Source organism: Salvelinus namaycush, chromosome 7 (assembly GCF_016432855.1).
Source record: "Salvelinus namaycush isolate Seneca chromosome 7, SaNama_1.0, whole genome shotgun sequence".
Taxonomy (NCBI): Eukaryota; Metazoa; Chordata; class Actinopteri; order Salmoniformes; family Salmonidae; genus Salvelinus; species Salvelinus namaycush.
In genome coordinates this window covers 19,203,608-19,222,445 of record NC_052313.1, presented here as the reverse complement: position 1 = coordinate 19,222,445, position 18,838 = coordinate 19,203,608, and the positions used below count along the sequence as shown (strand labels likewise).

The 18,838-nt window shown below is 45.1% G+C and overlaps 1 protein-coding gene across 2 annotated transcripts; it reads right to left on the bottom strand.

Annotated features, from left to right (window-relative positions):
• Positions 1–6,716: 6,716 nt before the first annotated feature.
• aoc1 (amine oxidase copper containing 1) lies at positions 6,717–12,314 on the bottom strand. Of its 2 annotated transcripts, XM_038996956.1 has the most exons (5): positions 12,147–12,314; positions 9,876–11,420; positions 8,868–9,156; positions 8,142–8,274; positions 6,717–7,957 (listed from the first exon to the last, which is right to left on the bottom strand). In XM_038996956.1, exons 2-5 carry the CDS (start codon positions 11,416–11,418, stop codon positions 7,688–7,690), a joined length of 2,235 nt encoding a protein of 744 aa, XP_038852884.1. In that variant the 5' UTR covers positions 11,419–11,420; positions 12,147–12,314; the 3' UTR covers positions 6,717–7,687. The 2 variants fall into 2 exon arrangements, with proteins under 2 accessions (XP_038852884.1, XP_038852885.1); XM_038996957.1 differs by lacking the exon at positions 12,147–12,314 and having other exon boundaries at positions 9,876–11,575.
• Between the last annotated feature and the right edge of the window lie 6,524 nt (positions 12,315–18,838).

The window sequence follows — 18,838 nt, the reverse complement described above, 5'->3', positions numbered from 1 at the left end:
AAAATACAGTATATACATATGATATGAGTAATGTAAGATAAGTAAACATGATTAAAGTGGCATTGTTTAAAGTGACTAGTGATCCATTTATTAAAGTGGCCAGTGATTGGGTCTCAATGTAGACAGCAGCCTCTCTGAGTTAGTGATGGCTGTTTAGCAGTCTGATGGCCTTGAGATAGAAGCTGTTTTTCAGTCTCTCGGTCCCAGCTTTGATGCACCTGTACTGACCTCGCCTTCTGGATGATTTTTTATTTTTAAAAATGTATTTCACCTTTGTTTAACCAGGTAGGCCAGTTGAGAACAAGTTCTCATTTACAACTGCGACCTGGCCAAGATAAAGCAAACACAAACAACAACACAGAGTTACACATGGAATAAACAAACGTACAGTCAATAATACAATATAAAAAATCTATATACAGTGTGTGCAAATTAGGTAAGATTAGGGAGGCAAGGCAATAAATAGGCTGTAGTGGCGATAGCAGTGTGAACAGGCAGTGGCTTGGGTGGTCGTTGTCCTTGATGATCTTTTTGGCCTTCCTGTGACATTGGGTGCTGTAGGTGTCATGTAGGGCATGTAGTTTGCCCCCGGTGATGCATTGTGCAGACCGCACCACCCTCTGTAGAGCCCTGCGGTTGAGGGCGGTGCAGTTGCCGTATCAGGCTGTGATACAGCCCGACAGGAAAAGTTTGTCAGGGTTTTGGGTGACAAGTAAAATTTCTTCAGCCTCCTGAGTTTGAAGAGGCGCTGTTGCGGCTTCTTCACCACACTGTGTGTGGGTGGAACATTTCAGTCTGACTGTGATGTGTACGCAGAGTGTGTGTGTGTGTGTGTGTGTGTGTGTGTGTGTGTGTGTGTGTGTGTGTGTGTGTGTGTGTGTGTGTGTGTGTGTGTGTGTGTGTGTGTGTGTGTGTGTGTGTGTGTGTGTATGTGTGTGTGTGTGAGTATGCTTGTAGGCTCCAATGGCTGTATTGCCTGGCTGTGTACAGTAAATACATGAGCAGGCATCTCAGAGCCTCCATTATCAGGTTATGAAACGTGGTTGATCAGGGTCCTCCAATTGTTTCCTCTCTGATGGAGCCGAGTTACCAGCAGTAGTAGCAGCAGCAGTAGGGTCAGTGTGGGATTTTGTCTCCCAGCCCCCATGCATCTCTGGGGGCTGTGTGACGGTGGTGATGGCCCCGGTCACAATGAAAAGAGAGGCCTGGAAGATGGATCAAAACAATCGTTGGGAGTGATGGAAATTATGCAATAGGGCTCAACCCTTCTCTGTGTTTCCAAATTGACTGCCATGCATGCCCCCACGCTGTCATCTCCCCTGGGGTAATGAATGCCAGGCACTGGTTATGTTCTGTTACAATGTGTGGCATGATTCCTGACTCACTAGGCCATTCACAGCCATGACACTTGTGAATCCCCATTTCAATGAAAACCATTTGACTAACATCACAGTTGTTTACTGGCTAAAAGACCCTGGTGGTCTTTGAATCCGTTTTCCGCCCTGCGGAGTGGATTGGACAGGATTCTATCTGCCTGGCTGGCTGTCTGTATCTCAGGCTTTGTCTAAGCTGCTCTGGGTTATTTTGAGAAGTGGACAAAGAGGAATGGGATGGTTGACATACCAAAGGAGACAGACTGGCCACCTAACCCCACTGCATGAAGGGAGCGATAGGCTGCTGGGGCACAGCATGTTCCCACAACAACCTTTTCTCTCTCCTCACACGTTTACATGTTAATCGTGCTTAAATACTGTACATAGAAGCCACTTACAATATATTTGCACATAGGGACCTGATTGTCCCATATAGTAGTCCTTTTAAAATATAAACGCAACATGCAACAATTTCAGAGATTGTTACAGTTCTTATAAGGAAATCAGTCAATTGAAATAAATTAATTAGTCCCTAATCTATGGATTTCACATGACTGGGCAGGGCCACAGCCATGGGTGGGCCTGGGAGGGCATAGGACCAACCACTTGGGATCCATGCCCACCAACTGGGGGAACCAGGCCCAGTCAATCAGAATGAGATTTTCCTGACAAAAGGGCTTTATAACAGACATACTCCTCAGGTTCGTCAGCTGTCCGGGTGGCTGGTCTCAGACAATCCTGCAGGTGAGGCCGGTTGGATGTACTGCCAAATTCTCTAAACTGACGTTGGGAGGCAGCTTATGGTAGAGAAAAGAACATAACTCTGGCAACAGCTCTGGTGGACATTCCTGCAGTCAGCATGCCAATTGCACGCTCCCTCAAAAACTTCAGACATCTGTGGTATTGCGTTGTGTGACAAAACTGCACATTTTAGAGTGGCCTTTTATTATCCCCAGCACAAGGTGCACCTCTGTAATGATCATGCAGTTTAATAGCTTCTTGATATGCCACACCTGTCAGGTGGATGGATTATACTAGCAAAGGATAAATGCTCACTAACAGGAATGTAAGCAAATTTGTGCACAACATTTGAGAGAAATACAATTTTTTTGTGTATGGAAAATTTCAGGGATCTTTTATTTCAGCTCATGAAACATGGAACCAACACTTTATATGTTGTATTTATATTTTTGTTCAGTATAGATTGTTAAAGTGTGACACTGCTATCGAAATAAGTGTGACTATTTAAGAAGGACAAGTTTACTTCAGATTAGTGTAGGGATTAAAATAAAGAATTGTTGGCCACATGCCAGCCAGTCTTGTGCCGATAACTCTGCTGATAACTCTGCTAAGTGCCAGTGAGATAAAGCTGAAGATGAAGACTTTATTTCAAGTTATTTTTTCTTCTGTTTAGACAAAAACGTATAAGTGAATCGTTTTTGATTCTGCAAATCAATGTTAAATATGAAACCTTTGTTCCTCAATGACTGTGCAGTTTTAATCTTTTGCCAGGCCTTAGGTTTGCCTTCCTGTGTGTTTCACAAAAATGTGTCATTTGATAGTCTCAAAGGGTATTATCTCACCTCCATAAGAAAAGTAACCATTCTCTCACTTACAGCAAAGTGAACACCCCCCTACAGTCAAAGGAATCTCCAATGTCTAAATTCTGATAATAACCCTACACTTGTGGAAAACGTGTGTCACTGGTTAATGTCCTACAGTGGTGTTGATTGTTGTTGAATTATTTCCATGAGGATATATTACTTTACTGTTACTCACCATTCAGACATATGTGGGACTTCCATGTGTGACTTCCATAGTGACAAATAATGCATTGCTCTAATAAACAGGAACCTATTCTAGACTTTGACTCAACTCTTGAGTGTGAAGAGAATGCTTCACACAAGCTGTCTGAGACTGTTTTCCACTTGGCCCAGTGGCACTAAACCGTGGTGTGTGTGTGAGGTTAAACGCAGTGGAGGTTAAACGCAGTGGAGGTTAAACGCAAGTAAGTAAACGCAGTGTACCCACTTTTTTTTTGCCCAACAGTTCACCAACCTATTGCTAAAATAGGTATTGAAAGTATATGGAGCGTTTCTTTTTTCACCCCGACTGGAGATCAGATTTCACCCATGCATTTTTTTACCACTACATCCCTGGCTCTAAAAGTACACAAAGTACAGTTTATGAAGTAATATTGTTGGGTAATGATTGTCAATCATTTTATTAGAAGTACTCATTGGCCTATCATATTTCTCTTCTTTGATATGTATCTTTAAATCAAGCAGGTGCATGCTGCCTGTAAGCACCACGAGGAGAACTGTCTAAAATGTATTCATTTATAATATTTTATTATTATTTTTATTTCACCTTTATTTAACCAGGTAGCTAGTTGAGAACAATTTCTCATTTACAACTGTGACCTGGCCAAGATAAAGCAAAGCAGTGTGACACAAACAACAACACAGAGTTACACATGGAATAAACAAGCGTACAGTCAATAACACAATAGAAAAAAAGAAAGTCTATATACAGTGTGTGCAAATGGCGTGATGAGGTAAGGCAATAAATAGGCCATAGTAGCAAGTAATTACAATTTAGCAAAATTAACACTGGAGTGATAGATGTGCAGATGATGATGTGCAAGTAGAAATACTGGTGTGCAAAAGAGCAGAAAAGTAAATAAAAACGATATCGGGATGAGGTAGGTAGATTGAATGGGCTATTTACAGATGGGCTATGTACAGCTGCAGCGATCGGTTAGCTGCTCGGATAGCTGATGTTTAAAGTTAGTGAGGGAAATATAAGTCTCCAGCTTCAGCAATTTTTGCAATTCGTTCCAGTCATTGGCAGCAGAGAACTGGAAGGAAAGGCGGCCAAAGGAAGTGTTGGCTTTGGGGATGACTAGTGAGATATACCTGCTGGAGCACGTGCTACGGGTGGGTGTTGTTATCGTGACCAGTGAGCTGAGATAAGGTGGAGCTTTACCTAGCAAAGACTTATATATGACCTGGAGCCAGTGGGTCTGGCGACGAATATGTAGCAAGGGCCAGCCGATTAGAGCATATAGCTCGTAGTGGTGGGTGGTATATGGGGCTTTGGTGACAAAACGGATGGCACTGTGATAGACTGCATCCAGTATGCTGAGTAGCGTGTTGGAGGCTATTTTGTAAATGACATCGCCGAAGTCGAGGATCGGTAGGATTGTCAGTTTTACTAGGGTATGTTTGGCAGGGTGAGTGAAGGAGGCTTTGTTTGCGGAATAGAAAGCCGATTCTAGATTTAATTTTGTATTGGATTGGAATAGATTCTATTTTGGAATAGATTGTATTGTTATTCCACTTTCTCAAAGAATGACTGTACTCACACTCTATGAGAACAAGGTTGAAACAGTTAGGAGCAGGATTTTCTCAGACTGGCTTCCTGTGTGAGAGAGGGAAGAGAAGTACATCTACACTATTTCTGGCCTGGAGAAATTATAAGGTAGGAGAAATTATAAGGTAGGAGAAATTATAAGGTAGGAGAAATTATAAGGTAGAAGAAATTATAAGGTAGAAGAAATTACAAGGTAGGAGAAATTATAAGGTAGGAGAAATTATAAGGTAGGAGAAATTATAAGGTAGGAGACATTACAAGGTTGAGTTGGTGTATGTAGTGGGCTCTGTATTTCTGGTTGCTGTAGTGAGGTGTTCAATATTCTCTATCCATGACAGTGAAACATGGGAGATGTGTTTGCTTTAAGTGTTATAAGGACCATACAGGCCTACATTTACCTCTTCTAGCTGTCATGTACAGTATTTCCTAAGGCAGAAATCAGAGTAGTTTGTCATCTAACCACTAGATGGCAGTAGCTACTCACATCTTTCCTTCACAGCTGCACTAACATTGCATAGCATGCGTAAAATAAGCGCCTGGATCCCTACATACTGATCTTGATGAGAAGAAAAAAAAACTGTCAGGGGAGGTTCTCTTCTGCACTGTTCAACCAATCCAGCACATTTTGAGAAGGAGTTAGGATGGAGTGTCGCCTTTTAACATCCAAAAGCTGAAGTCGCGTCACAGGGTATTTTTCTATTTCCCCTGAAAACTGATATGGTTGTTGGGGACTCAGCAGAGGTTACAGCTACACATGCACATTCCCGACCACTTTGAGAGTCAGTGAAACTGATATTTAGTTTTGTTTTTATCAACAGACTGCTTTAGTATTGGTTTGCCCTCCAAACATATAAGCAGATGATTAACACTATGTTTTTACCACAGGAGTTTGGTGGCACCTTAATTGGGGAGAAAGGGCTCATGGTAATGGCTGGAGTGGAATAGTTGGAATGGTATCAAATACATGGAAATCATGTGTTTGATGCCATTCGCTCCGTTCCAGCTGTGGCATTGATCTGAGGGAAGAGTTTTTAGTCCTTTACAAACCTCATGTTTGCGTTCACCCCTTACGGCTTAGCCTTATGGCTATAAAACTGGACTAAACTATGTCACAATCTATTATTGCCTTAGTATTTACCAGTTCAGGTGCGTAGTTTGTGGAATACAGGAGTAACCTTCATCAGGGAACCTCACTCCTAAGGTTGATTATGCTTATCTATGCTGGATGGCATTTGGTGTTGTTACTTTTTGTGCTTCAGGGATGGGGTTTTAACTAGGCTAAACACTTGACACAGTGATACTCAAACATCATTTCCCACTCGGCACTGTCCTTGCTTGCACTGGCCCTCTTACTCACCAAGTGTTTTTTTGTACCTTTTACAACCTTCATCAATCTGTTTTTGTATTCTCTTGCAGAGCCTATGAGAAAGGAAAGAATCACGAGTAGGAGACGTTTGTTGACTCTTCCAGACCAAGCCTAACCGGGAAGAACAGGTGAAATAACCCCTATAGCTAACCACTGTGTGATTTCCTGTATTAGTCACAGGCCAGTATTGACCGTTTCCCACTGTGAGACTTGACACGGTTTTCTTCCCTACAGTTTGTTCATTATGACACAGAAGCCATCATTACCATGGCAAACCATAGGAATGCCATTTACCCTAAAGCCCCTCCCTTTTTCCCCATCTTCTAAAATAATCTGTCCTCCCCTGCTTTTTTTTCTCCTCTCCTGTCGTCTCTTCCTCCTGCTTGTATGACTCTAATGGTGCCCATTTTTACCATACACCGTAAAATGTCGGCACACACTTTTATAAGGTTCTGATTGTAAAATGCCTTAGACAACAATTGTTGGCTTATATTCCCTAGGCCTGCTTTTCACATTGCTGATGTTGAATAGTTGCTTTTTGTCTGATTGTACTCTGATTGTACTACAAAAGTGACTGCTGTCGTCAATGCTTGAAGACTAAATCTTTCCCAACTTTTAATGTCATTTCCAAATTCCAGTACAGTTTGAGAATACATGGTCAAGTCAATCAATCTGATCAAAAACACCCAATTGAAAAGAAGCAATACAACCCAAATGTTATACTATTTGATTTAATGCAGTTAGTTCTGTATTGTATCTAATTAAAAGTAGTCAGGAGTACCTGAAGGAAAACTGTCAAAAAAGATAAAACAAATGGAGGGAAAACTGAGTTCTAAAACATTGTAGAATGTTCTATCGGTTCGCTCCCTGCATGTTGCGTGGGGGCAGCTGGTTGCCCCGGACAATGGTGCAGGTGAATCCTGGACTGTTTGTGGGGCAGTTCCGGATCGACCTGTTTGCTCAGCTAACTTTTTCCCAGTGAAAACATTCTCGCCATGCAGGCCTGCTGGGATCCAGGATCCTGGCGGACGGTGGCTGATCCCAGCATCCTGCATCCTGGATGCTCAGAGCAACTAAACCCCGTCCATGGAGACCCTCACCCAACAGGATTTTGAGTGCTTTGACCCCCAGGCCTCACACACAATAAGGTTAGCATGACAACCACAGTAAAAAGGAAAACAATCATTCTGCTAGATCTGGGACGGATACATAAGTATATACATGGCAACACTTGTCTGTGAGTTATGATTATAGAGGATTTCTATTGAAATGTGCCTCTGGACAAGAATGGTAAATTGCTTCAATCAATTTGCGTACTCATAAAAAAAAACGTAATACGACAAAAAAAGACAAAATATTCTTATTCTTTCACATTTCAACAGGTTCAGGTAAGATATCAACATAATATAAATTTTGTTAATGCCTGTGTCATAATGCATTCTTTTGCATTTAAATGATTTTTAAGTTAAATGTCGGAGTCAAGATTTAAATGTCAGCTCACATTAATTTGGCACCACTCAGACGCAAGGATGGAACCACCATTTTGTGTCTTCCTGTCACTCACACCAGTCCCTCAGACTCCTGCGTAGGTGCCGTTGTAGAAGAAAGGCTTGTCAGTCACACAATGACCTACGACCTCTGGGGTCCATCTCTGGACCTTCGGCTTCCCCTCTTTGTCTGGCCGGACAATGACGGTACTGCGGGATGAGAGAGAGGGGTCCTCATCGAAGAAGTTGAAGGGGCGCAGGAAGAAGCCCACAGCGTTGCCGGGCGTTGCCGTATTGGGGATGTCCTCCGAGTGGGGCACGTGCAGGAAGCCCACTGTCACCCAGGCAACCAGGTCCTACACAAAAGATATTGTCAAGTTGATTGATGAATTGATTAATTGGATTGATTATTGAGTTATACAATTACAATTCCGTAACCTGTGTAAGTAAGGAATTATACACAGTAATATCATCCAGGGTTGAGAAGCTGCTAGTATAAATCTGAGAATGAGTTGCGTTATTGATAGCAGCAGGTCTAACCTGGTTGGTGATGTTTTCATTGTTGCGGATATAGTCCTCAAAGGAGACCACAGGCTCCCAGGGGTCGTTCTGAGTGTAGATACTACTGCTGGTGGGCTCACTGTCCTTGTGCCTGGTCACAGCCAATGGGTATCTACAGAGGAAAAGTAATCCATTATCACTCTCACTAATACAGATCATATGTACTGCGCTTTAGCTTAAACTGAATCAGAACTTTCTGACAGTAGATGATTAGAGAGAGAGAGAGAGGGAACCAGATAGATAGATAGATAGATAGATAGATAGATAGATAGATAGATAGATAGATAGATAGATAGATAGATAGATAGATAGATAGATAGATAGATAGATAGATAGATAGTAGAGCATTGATATACCTCTTATAATAATGATCTGTGCACCCCTCATACACCACTGTATCCATTTCCCATATTCTCTGGATTATCATGGAATTGCTGTCTGTAGTTCATGGTACCTGTACGTTTTATTCATTATTTTATGCTAGGGTTTAAAGGGATGGTACCCATACTACCCCACCATATAATTAGATGGTGACAATCTTTCCCATTCATTTTGGGTTGCGGTCTACAGCGGGAACTACTCAACAGATGGAGTGGAATGAACTGAGGTTGACTTCAGACCTCTTCTGATGTATCAAAAGTAACATTTGATTAAATCAACTTTTAGGGTTAACTATCCCTTAAACTAGCTGTGTGTTTCTGTTACCTGGACCAGCTGATGCCGTTCTCCTCTCTCCAGCCACGGGGAAGCACACTGTTGGCGTGGGAGTTGTACTGGATGCGGTAGCCCTTCTGGTGGCCCCACTTGTTCTTCTCATTGGGGTTATAGAAGTGCACGTAGCGGGGGAACTTTTTGCCAAATCGGAAGGCTGCGCTGCGTTCCGTTTGGTGTTGCGTCTTGACGAGCTTGGATTGGACGACAGAATGTTTATGGCTCCACGGATTGGTGAAGTTCACGTACTTGAGGTCCATCGACTCAAAGCTGTTCTCCCGACCTGGACCGTTTGACAAAAGCAATCATATACTGAACAAAAATATAAACACAACATGTAAAGTGTTGATACCATGTTTATTGAACTGAAATAAAATATCCCCAAAAATGTCCATATGCACAAAAAGCTTATTTTTCAAAAATGTTGTGCACTAATTTGTTTATATCCCTGTTAGTGAGCATTTCTCCTTTGCCAAGATGATCCATCCACTTGACATGTGTGGCATATCAAGAAAGGGGGTGTTGCTGAGGAGTATTTCTTTTTCTGTCTATAATAAAGCCCTTTTGTGGGGAAAAACAAATTCTGATTATCTGGGCCTGGCTCCCCAGTGGGTGGGCCTGGCTCCCAAGTGGCTGGGCCTATGCCCTCCCTCATTAAAACCTCCCTTTATTGCCATTTGTTGATTTGAAATGCAGTTGACCTAAGCACTAATGTCAAGTTCTGAAGCAGATATTGCACAGACTAGGCATACCATTTCACGTGTGATTTATCAATTGTATTGCCCATGGTGCGGAAATGAGAGCTTATTTTGTGTTTCTTGTCAATGACTCACCAAAATGGCTGACAATCTCATGTTATTGTTTTTGGCTGGGAGGAACACTCATAAACTATCTAGGAGCATCACTCATAATGCAATGTTTGACCAAAGTTCTAAAATACCTTTTAGAATCTACTTCCCTAAAAGTGTGGCCACGCGACCAGATTATTAAAACAGAACTCACCGGCAACATCAAGGTCAACCTTGTAGTGGATGAGATGAGTGTGCAGGTTACCAAGTACAAAGTTATACACCTTAGAGCCGTAGTGCAGTCCGTTAGGCGTAAAGAAGGTGGCGTGGATGTAGCCGGTGGCACTGACCCTGGACTCCATCACTCCGTTCTGGTAGAAGAGAAAGTCCCAGATGTAGTCGTAGTTATAGACGGTGGAGGTGGTACGAAGCACCAGCACGTGGTTCTCCAGACCCCCGAAGAAGTTGTAGCTCCCCTGGAAGTTACTGTTGAAGTGCCTCCTCAGAGGCATCCCTGTGGTCATTTCAAACACACACAAGGCGTTCTTGTAGCGCATGGGCTTGTCCGTGTCGTAGTAATGGTGCAGGTCTAGAAAGGTTGCGATTTCGGGGCAGTCAATGCCAGGCGCCAGCTCGTAGTCCACAGTTCCCATGGCCCAGCCAGCGTCTATGTATTTGGTCTGCATGGCGGCGGGGGTGTCGCCCGAATAGAAGGCGATGGCCTCTTGGAGACTGACCTCGTAGGCGATGCGCTCTCCATTGAAGCGCAGGTCAAAGATTTGGAGGCCGGCGGACGAGCGGACTCGGAAGGCAAAGGACCAGCCGGCGTATTCCACAAAGTTCCCATCCACGTGGTAGCGAGGGCCTTGGGGCTCTACCAGCTTTGGCCCATGAATGTCGGTGCGCGTGTTGCTGTGCCCACGGGGAATGTAAGTGGAGTACAAGTCTTCATCGTCATGGTCAGGAAGCTGGACCTTCTCCAGCGTTCCCTTCTCATATCGCTCTGCCAGTTCTTCCACGCTGTCAAAGTACTGGCCATTGTACCACACCTTCTCCACCGTCCAGCGCTCAGGGTCCAGATCTTTATGGTTCACCAGGACCTCAAAGCCCACAGGGTGGATGAAGTAGCCCTCTACGAACTTCTGCAGCATGATCCAGGTCCTCCTCTCACCCGACTCCAAACCACGGGGTGCAATGTCCGAAAAAGTCAGGCAGCGGTTGGTGCAGTTGTGGAAGGAAAATCCGCCTGTGGTCTCAAACAGGACCTTGTGGACCTTGGCAGTAATCTTCTGCAAGATGTCAATGATGTGCGAGTACTCTGCCGCCGTGATGGGTCGCGACTCAAACCGAATGGGCCGGTCTCCCTTGAAAGTCTTCCCCGTGTACGAAGTAGGGAAGGGCAGTGGACTCACAATGAACTCAGTGATGTTGGGCTGGGCCTGGTTCCCGAACTGCACCACCACTCTGGCCTGGCGTGTGGGCTTGGCCTGGCCCCGGTCCAGGGTCCTCAGGGCCTCGTGCTTCCGAGGCAGGTGGAGCTCCATCAACAGGATGCTGTTCTTCTTCAGGTCCTTGCCCCGGGTCGCTGTCAGACCCAGCTCTGGCTTGCCTTGCAGGTAGTCCCGGACGTCACGCATCTCACGGGGGGTCAGGTCGGCGAACATGGAGGCTCCGTGGTGAGCCCATTCCCGGTCACGAGAGGCTTCACACACGCCCAGAGCAACCAGCAGCACCAGTAGACAGCAGCACCTGGCCATGTCTATGGAGACACAACAAGTAGAGAAGACGGCCAGGAATTATTCGAGAACGTGCTCTTATAGTCACCGACAACCCTGTTCTTCCTGTTGAAATGACCCTTGCACTTGAGTTATTGAGCTATGTATAATGCTTATCTAATAAAAGCGCTTGAGTAAACCCTACACTGATCTTATAGCGTGCTTCCTCCGTTTCCTCCAGTGCTGAAAAGAGAAACATACATACTGTAGAATATCTAGCATCCAAATTGGGACACATCCCCCGTCCCCCCCCCCGTCCCCCCCGTCCCCCCCCGTCCCCGTCCCCGTTCTCTCCACAGCTGGAAAAGCAAACCTCCTCCTTCTCATCCTTCCCCTCCTCCCCCTTTCTTTACCACTCTTCTTTTCCGCTCCCTCTGGTCTTCTAACAGTATGGATCAACTTCCATGCAGTGGGGATCTTCGTACAATGTTTCCTTTCCTCCCCTCTCTGCCCTGTCTCTGTTAATGTTGCATGTGTATCGATCCCTGCCAAGTCTGTTCTGTTCTCAGCAGCACACCAATGGGTCCTCACTTGAATCTGGGACTTATGTGTTACAGATTGCCTCCTTCAAACAGTTTGATTTTATAACATGCTTATGTAACCCTATTTATGTAATATTGTGATATGCTGCAACGAGGCAGAACACAAAAAGCATGCAAATCAGAGCACTGTAGGCAGTGCACGCCTTTGTAACAAAGAAACTGACCTACCTACAGTAGGCACTTCAAACGTTGAAGGGTACTCCTGCTTCCAGCCCTGAGTGAAAAAATGTTGCTTTGTCCAGAACCAGAACAGCCCAAGTAGTTGTATCCTTCCCTTTGCAGTTCAGATGGAAGAGATGTATTATGAAAACAGGGCTCAATGAGCAGCGGCTTATATTTTGCCTTCAACTTAGCAGCGGCAGAACAGGGTTGGTCACCAAGGGGTTGTAAAAGTGTTGAAATCTCAGGTCTACTGTATAGATGATTAATTCCACAGGGGGGCACGCAGAGAAATTGAGCAACAAGTGATTTTGAAATGATTTGATTAGTGTAGTACGCTGACAATTTACTTAGTAGTTCAAGTATTTATCCTGGCAGAGGATAGTGATTCAGTACATATGAGTAATTGTCCCCTAACATGCAGGAGTCTGGAAAATGAAAGTAACACTTTCACTGTAAGCGTTTAAGGGATTATTTGACCCACAAATCAAATCAAATTGTATTGTATAAGTCACATGCGCCAAATACAACAGGTGTAGACCTTACAGGGAAATGCTTACTTACGAGACCCTAACCAACAATGCAGTTAAAAAACATATGAATAAGAAATAAAAGTAACAAGTAATTGAAGACCAGCAGTAAAATAACAATAGTGAGACTATGTACAGGGGGGTACCGGTACAGAGTCAATGTACGGGGGCACCGGTTAGTTGAGGTAATATGTACATGTAGGTAGGGTTATTAAAGTGACTATGCATAGATGATCACAACAAAGATTAGCAGCGGTGTAAAAGGGGGGGGGGGGCAATGCAAATAGTATGGGTGGCCGTTTTATTAAATATTCAGGAGTCTTATGGCTTGGGGGTAGAAGCTGTTTAGAAGCCTCTTGGACCTAGACTTGGTAGCAGAGAGAACAGTCTATAACTAGGGTGGCTGGAGTCTTTGACAATTTTTTGGGCCTTCCTCTGAAATCGCCTGGTATAGAGATCCTGGGTGGCAGGAAGCTTGGCCCCAGTGATGTACTGGGCTGTATGCACTACCCTCTGTAGTGCGTTGCGGTCGGAGGCTGACCAGTTGCCATACCAGGCAGTGATGCAACCAGTCAGGATGCTCTTGATGGTGCAGCTGTAGAACCTTTTGAGGATATGATGACCCATGCCAAATCTCTTCAGTCTCCTGAGGGGGAATAGGTTCTGTCGTGCCCTCTTCACGACTGTCTTGGTGTGCTTTGACCATGGTAGTATGTTGGTAACGTGGACACCAAGGAACTTGAAGCTCTCAACCTGCTCCACTACAGCCCCGTCGATGAGAATGGGGGCGTGCTCAGTCCTCTTTTTCCTGTAGTCCACAATCATCTCCTTTGTCTTGATCACATTGAGGGAGAGGTTGTTGTCCTGGCACCACATGGCCAGGTCTCTGACCTCCTCCCTATAGACTGTCTCGTCGTTGTCGGTGATCAGGCCTACCACTGGTGTGTCATCGGCAAACTTAATGATGGTGTTGGAGTTGTGCCTGGCCGTGCAGTCATGAGTGAACATGGAGTACAGGAGAGGACTGAGCACACACCCCTGAGGGGCCCCTGCATTGAGGATCAGCGTGGCAGATGTGTTGTTACCTACCCTTACCACCTGGGGGCCGTCCGTCAGGAAGTACAGGATCCAGTTGCAGAGGGAGGTGTTTAGTCCCATGGTCCTTAGCTTATTGATGAGCTTTGAGGGCACTATGGTGTTGAACGCTGAGCTGTAGTCAATGAATAGCATTCTCACATAGGTGTTCCTTTTGTCCAGGTGGGAAAGGGAAGTGTGGAGTGCAATCGAGATTGCATCATCTATGGATCTGTTAGGGCGGTATTCAAATTGAAGTGTGTCTAGGGTTTCTGGGATAATGGTGTTGATGTGATCCATGACCAGCTTTTCAATGCACGTCATGGCCACAGACGTGAGTGCTGGCTACAGACGTGAGTGCCCACCTGGACAAAAGGAACACCTATGTGAGAATGCTATTCATTGACTACAGCGCAGCGTTCATTTCATAGTCATTTAGGCAGGTTACCTTAGTGTTCTTGGGCACAGGGACTATGGTGGTCTGCTTGAAACATGTTGTTATTACAGACTCGGACAGGGAGAGGTTGAAAATGTCAGTGAAGACACTTGCAAGTTGGTCAGCGCATGCTCGCAGTACACGTTCTGGTAATCCGTCTGGCCCTGCGGCCTTGTGAATGTTGACCTGTTTAAAGGTCTTACTCACATCGGCTGCGGAGAGCGTGATCACGCAGTCTTCCCGAACAGCTGGTGCTCTCATGCATGTTTCAGTGTTATTTGCCTCGAACCAAGCATAGAGGTTGTTTAGCTCGTCTGGTAGGCTCGTGTCACTGGGCATCTCTTGGCTGTGCTTCCCTTTGTAGTCTGCAATAGTTTGCAAGCCCTGCCACATCCGACGAGCGTCAGAGCCGGTGTAGTACGATTCAATCTTAGTCCTGTATTGACACTTTGCCTGTTTGATGGTTCGTCGGAGGGCATAGCGGGATTTCTTACAAGCTTCTTGAAAGTGGCAGCTCTAGCCTTTAGCTCAGTGCAGGTGTTGCCTGTAATCCATGGCTTCTGGTTGGGGTATGTACGTACGGTCACTGTGGGGATGACGTCATCAATGAACTTATTGATGAAGCCAATGACTGATGTGGTGTACTCCTCAATGCCACCGGAGGAATCCCGGGAACATATTCCAGTCTGTGCTAGCAAAACAGTTCTGGAGCTTAGCATCTGCTTCATCTGACCACTTTTTTATTGATCGAGTCACTGGTGCTTCCTGATTTAATTTTTGCTTGTAAGCAGGAATCAGGAGGATAGAATTATGGTCATATTTGCCAAATGGAGGGCGAGGGAGAGCTTTGTATGCCTTTCTGTGTGTGGAGTAAAGGTGGTCCAGAGTTTTTTTCCCTCTGGTTGCACATTTAACATGCTGATAGAAATTTGGTAAGACGGATTTAAGGTGAACCCCCCAAAAGGAAATTAGTCTCTTTATTTTACAGCACTCTCCCCCACGGGGAAATGCTTTGGTATTGTACATTTCCTGGACACATACAACATTGTTTTCTGTTTACTTTGAACTGTTCACTCTACCTAGCCCTGAAAGGTTTCAAAGGATGTGTATTTTACTCCTAAAGAATCATGCAAGATATTACCAACATGATATTGGTGAACACAAACATACAGAGTCCACTACCTTCTAGAAAACCATCCAGGGGAACACACTGTGTTGTCCCTGTTCCTCAGCAACACACTACTCTAACCCTATACTTATCTCATAGAAAACCTGTGGATATCATATGAAATCCTCAAAGTCATTTGAAACTTCAGGCCATGGAGGAAAAGACAAGATTATCAGTGTCTATAGAAATGACATGCCATTATATAGTACGGTATGGGTTTGCAGTGTTTACTGGTGCTTGGATTGGCACCAAACTAGTATTTACATACCTAATTTTGCTTATATAAATTATAGCGTTGCATGACTTTGTGAACTTGCCATCACAGGCCCCCTGTAGAGCTACGAACATAATTTACTTTTCGTAGCAGGTTACGAAAACGTATGCAGCAGGTTAGGATAATTACGTTAAGGTTAGGAACATGGTTAGAATTAGGGTTTGTTAAAATTATAAAATTCTCCCCGAAACGACACAGAATGACGATTTTGACAATTTATGTGTCACTTCCATCCGTAGCTGTATACCATCTAGCCACAACCCCTCATTATCACAATGCTAATAAAATGAGGGAGCTGTTATAGGACATTATATATTTGCAGGTCTAGCAACTGGGTTAGTTCTGGTATTACCAATGTGTTTCCACAACAAATCACTCTGGCAACCAATAACCTTCAACAACATTCTATCCTCTGCATTTCTACTAATTAATCAATGTATTGTTGATGAATAATGCCAGAGAAGCCGGTGTTTGGAGGATATATTGGCACGGGTGTTGTTAGGCCCGAGACAAAGTCCAAACACCGGCTTTCGAGGGCATTATCATGGGTGAACAGGGAGTACAGGAGGGGGCTGAGCACGCACCCTTGTGGGGCCCCTGTGTTGAGAATCAGCGAAGTGGAGGTGTTGTTTCCTACCTTCATCACCTGGGGCTGGCCCGTCAGGAAGTCCAGGACCCAGTTGCATAGGGCGGGGTTCAGACCCAGGGTCCCAACCTTTATGATGTAAAACGGGCTTTATAAATACATTTGATTGATTGATTGATGATGAGCTTGGAGCTATGATGTTGAAGACTGAGCTATACATCGGTATTTCTCCTGTCCAGATGGGATAAGGCAGTGTGCAGTGCGATGGCGATTGCATCATCTGTGGATCTATTGGTGCGGTATGCAAATTGAAGTGGGTCTAGGGTTTCAGGTAAGGTAGAGGTGAAATGATCCTTAACCCTTAACCCTCCAAGCACTTCATGATGACAGAAGTGAGTGCTACGGGGCGATAGTCATTTAGTTCAGTTACATTTGCTTTCTTGGGTACAGGAACAATGGTGGACATCTTGAAGCAAGTGGGGACAGCAGACTGGGATAGGGAGAGATTGAATACATCCGTAAATACTCTAGGCAGCTGGTCTGCGCATGCTCTGAGGACGCGGCTAGGGATGCTGTCTGGGCCGGCAGACTTGCGAGGGTTAACACGCTTAAATATCTTACTCACGTCGGCCACGGAGAACGAGAGCCCACAGTCCTTGGGAGCGGGCCACGTCGGTGGCACTGTGTTATCCTCAAAGCGGGCGAAGAAGGTGTTTAGCTTGTCCCGGAGCAAGACGTCGCTGTCCGCCGCGTGGCTGGTTTTCCCTTTGTAATCAGTGATTTTCTGTAGACTCTGCAACATACATCTTGTGTATGAGCTGTTGAATTGCGACTCCACAATTTTTTAATTTTACCCCCTTTTCTCCACAATTTTCGTGGTATCCAATCGCTAGTAATTACTATCTTGTCTCATCGCTACAACTCCCGTACGGGCTCGGGAGTCGCTGGAGCGCGACGAGACAAGGATATCCCTACCGGCCAAACCCTCCCTAACCCGGACGACGCTAGACCAATTGTGCGTCGCCCCATGGACCTCCCGGTTGCGTCCGGCTGCGACAGAGCCTGGGCGCGAACCCAGGAACTCTGGTGGCGCAGCTAGCGCTGCGATGCAGTGCCCTAGACCACTGCGCCACCCGGGAGGCCTAATTGCGACTCCACTTTGTCTCTGTACTACCGTTTTGCCTGTTAGATTGCCTTACGGAGTGAATAACTACACTGTTTGTATTCAACCATATTCCAAGTCACCTTGCCATGGTTAAACGCGGTGGTTCGCACTTTCAGTTTTGTGCGAATGCTGCTAGGTAGGTTTTAATAGTCACAGTGGTGACAACATCCCCTATACACTTCCTGATGAACTCAGTCACCGTGTCCGTATATACGTCAATGTTATTCTCCGAGGCTACCCGGAACATATCCCATGATATGACGTGGAAACAATGAAATGACGTGGAAACAATGTTGATTCAACCAATGTGTGCCCAGTGGGACATAACACTGGGAGATTGATGTCTTATCTACTTCTGTTCTGTGGAAACAAAGTAATTGGTTCCGGAACTAGCTGAATCAAGCATTTAATCACAGTCGATGGAAACCCGGTCTGAGAGTTAACTCACTTCTTTCTCTCTCTGGTAACTAGTGAAGTGTGTTGAAGGGCTGTGGCCGCGAATGGGTCCAAAATGGCTGCCAGGCTCCAGATGAGAGCTACAGACAGGCAGGGCTTTGGTGGCAGCTGTGTTTGTGTCTCCTTTCTCTGGGGGTCAAAGGGTCAGGCCAGGGATATTGGCCGGGTTGAAAGCCCCCCGGCTCCTGTCCATTGACATGTTTTATTAAATAAACGCCACTGCCATCCTTCCCGAAACGCCTCTCTTTATAGGATTAGTACCAGCACAAACATATCCCTCCATCATGGATGATGTCTCTCTCTCTTTGCCTGTACCCCCTCTGTGTCACCCTGTGTCACCCACTTCCCCCTCCTTCCTCCTTCTTCCTCCCTCAGCCCCAATCCTGCTAGGTCCTGTACCGTTAGACAGGCAGGAGGTCCGAGTGTCACCATCCTTCCGTCTAGTGGCCAATGGCGGCCCTCCCAGCTGTGACCCTCAAGCTTCTCAGCCAATGACGTGCTCCTCAGATGGCACTGTGCTCCTTTGGGAATCGGACACCGTTTAAAACCCTGTGAAAGGGGCACCCGCCCCTTATAAAGCAACAGATCCCCTTACTGAGAATATACTTTCAGGACCTGACAGAGAGAAAGAAAACGAAGATACCTTGATCTAGGAAAGGGAAGTAAATCAGTGGTATACCATATTAGGATCAACAGTCAAAGGAATACCCCCAGGTTATTGAAGTGCCAAGCTCTATCTGAAACCAGTTATATCCAGGTGAGAATTCTATTATTCTACTCATTGCCTTCAGTTGGCTATATTTTATCCCCAGTTTATCTTATTGTTCTTGAGTAACCTGTGTCATCTCTGCCTATGTAAACATGTATTTGTTGCCTTAGTCACTCAATATAATAAAGGGTTGCACAACCACAGTTTAACATTTTACTCCTGTATGTGTATAAATATTGAGAGATATTTTTTTTCCCTCAGAGGGCTATTCCAAGGCATCACAGAGCGGAGAGAGTGAGCAGT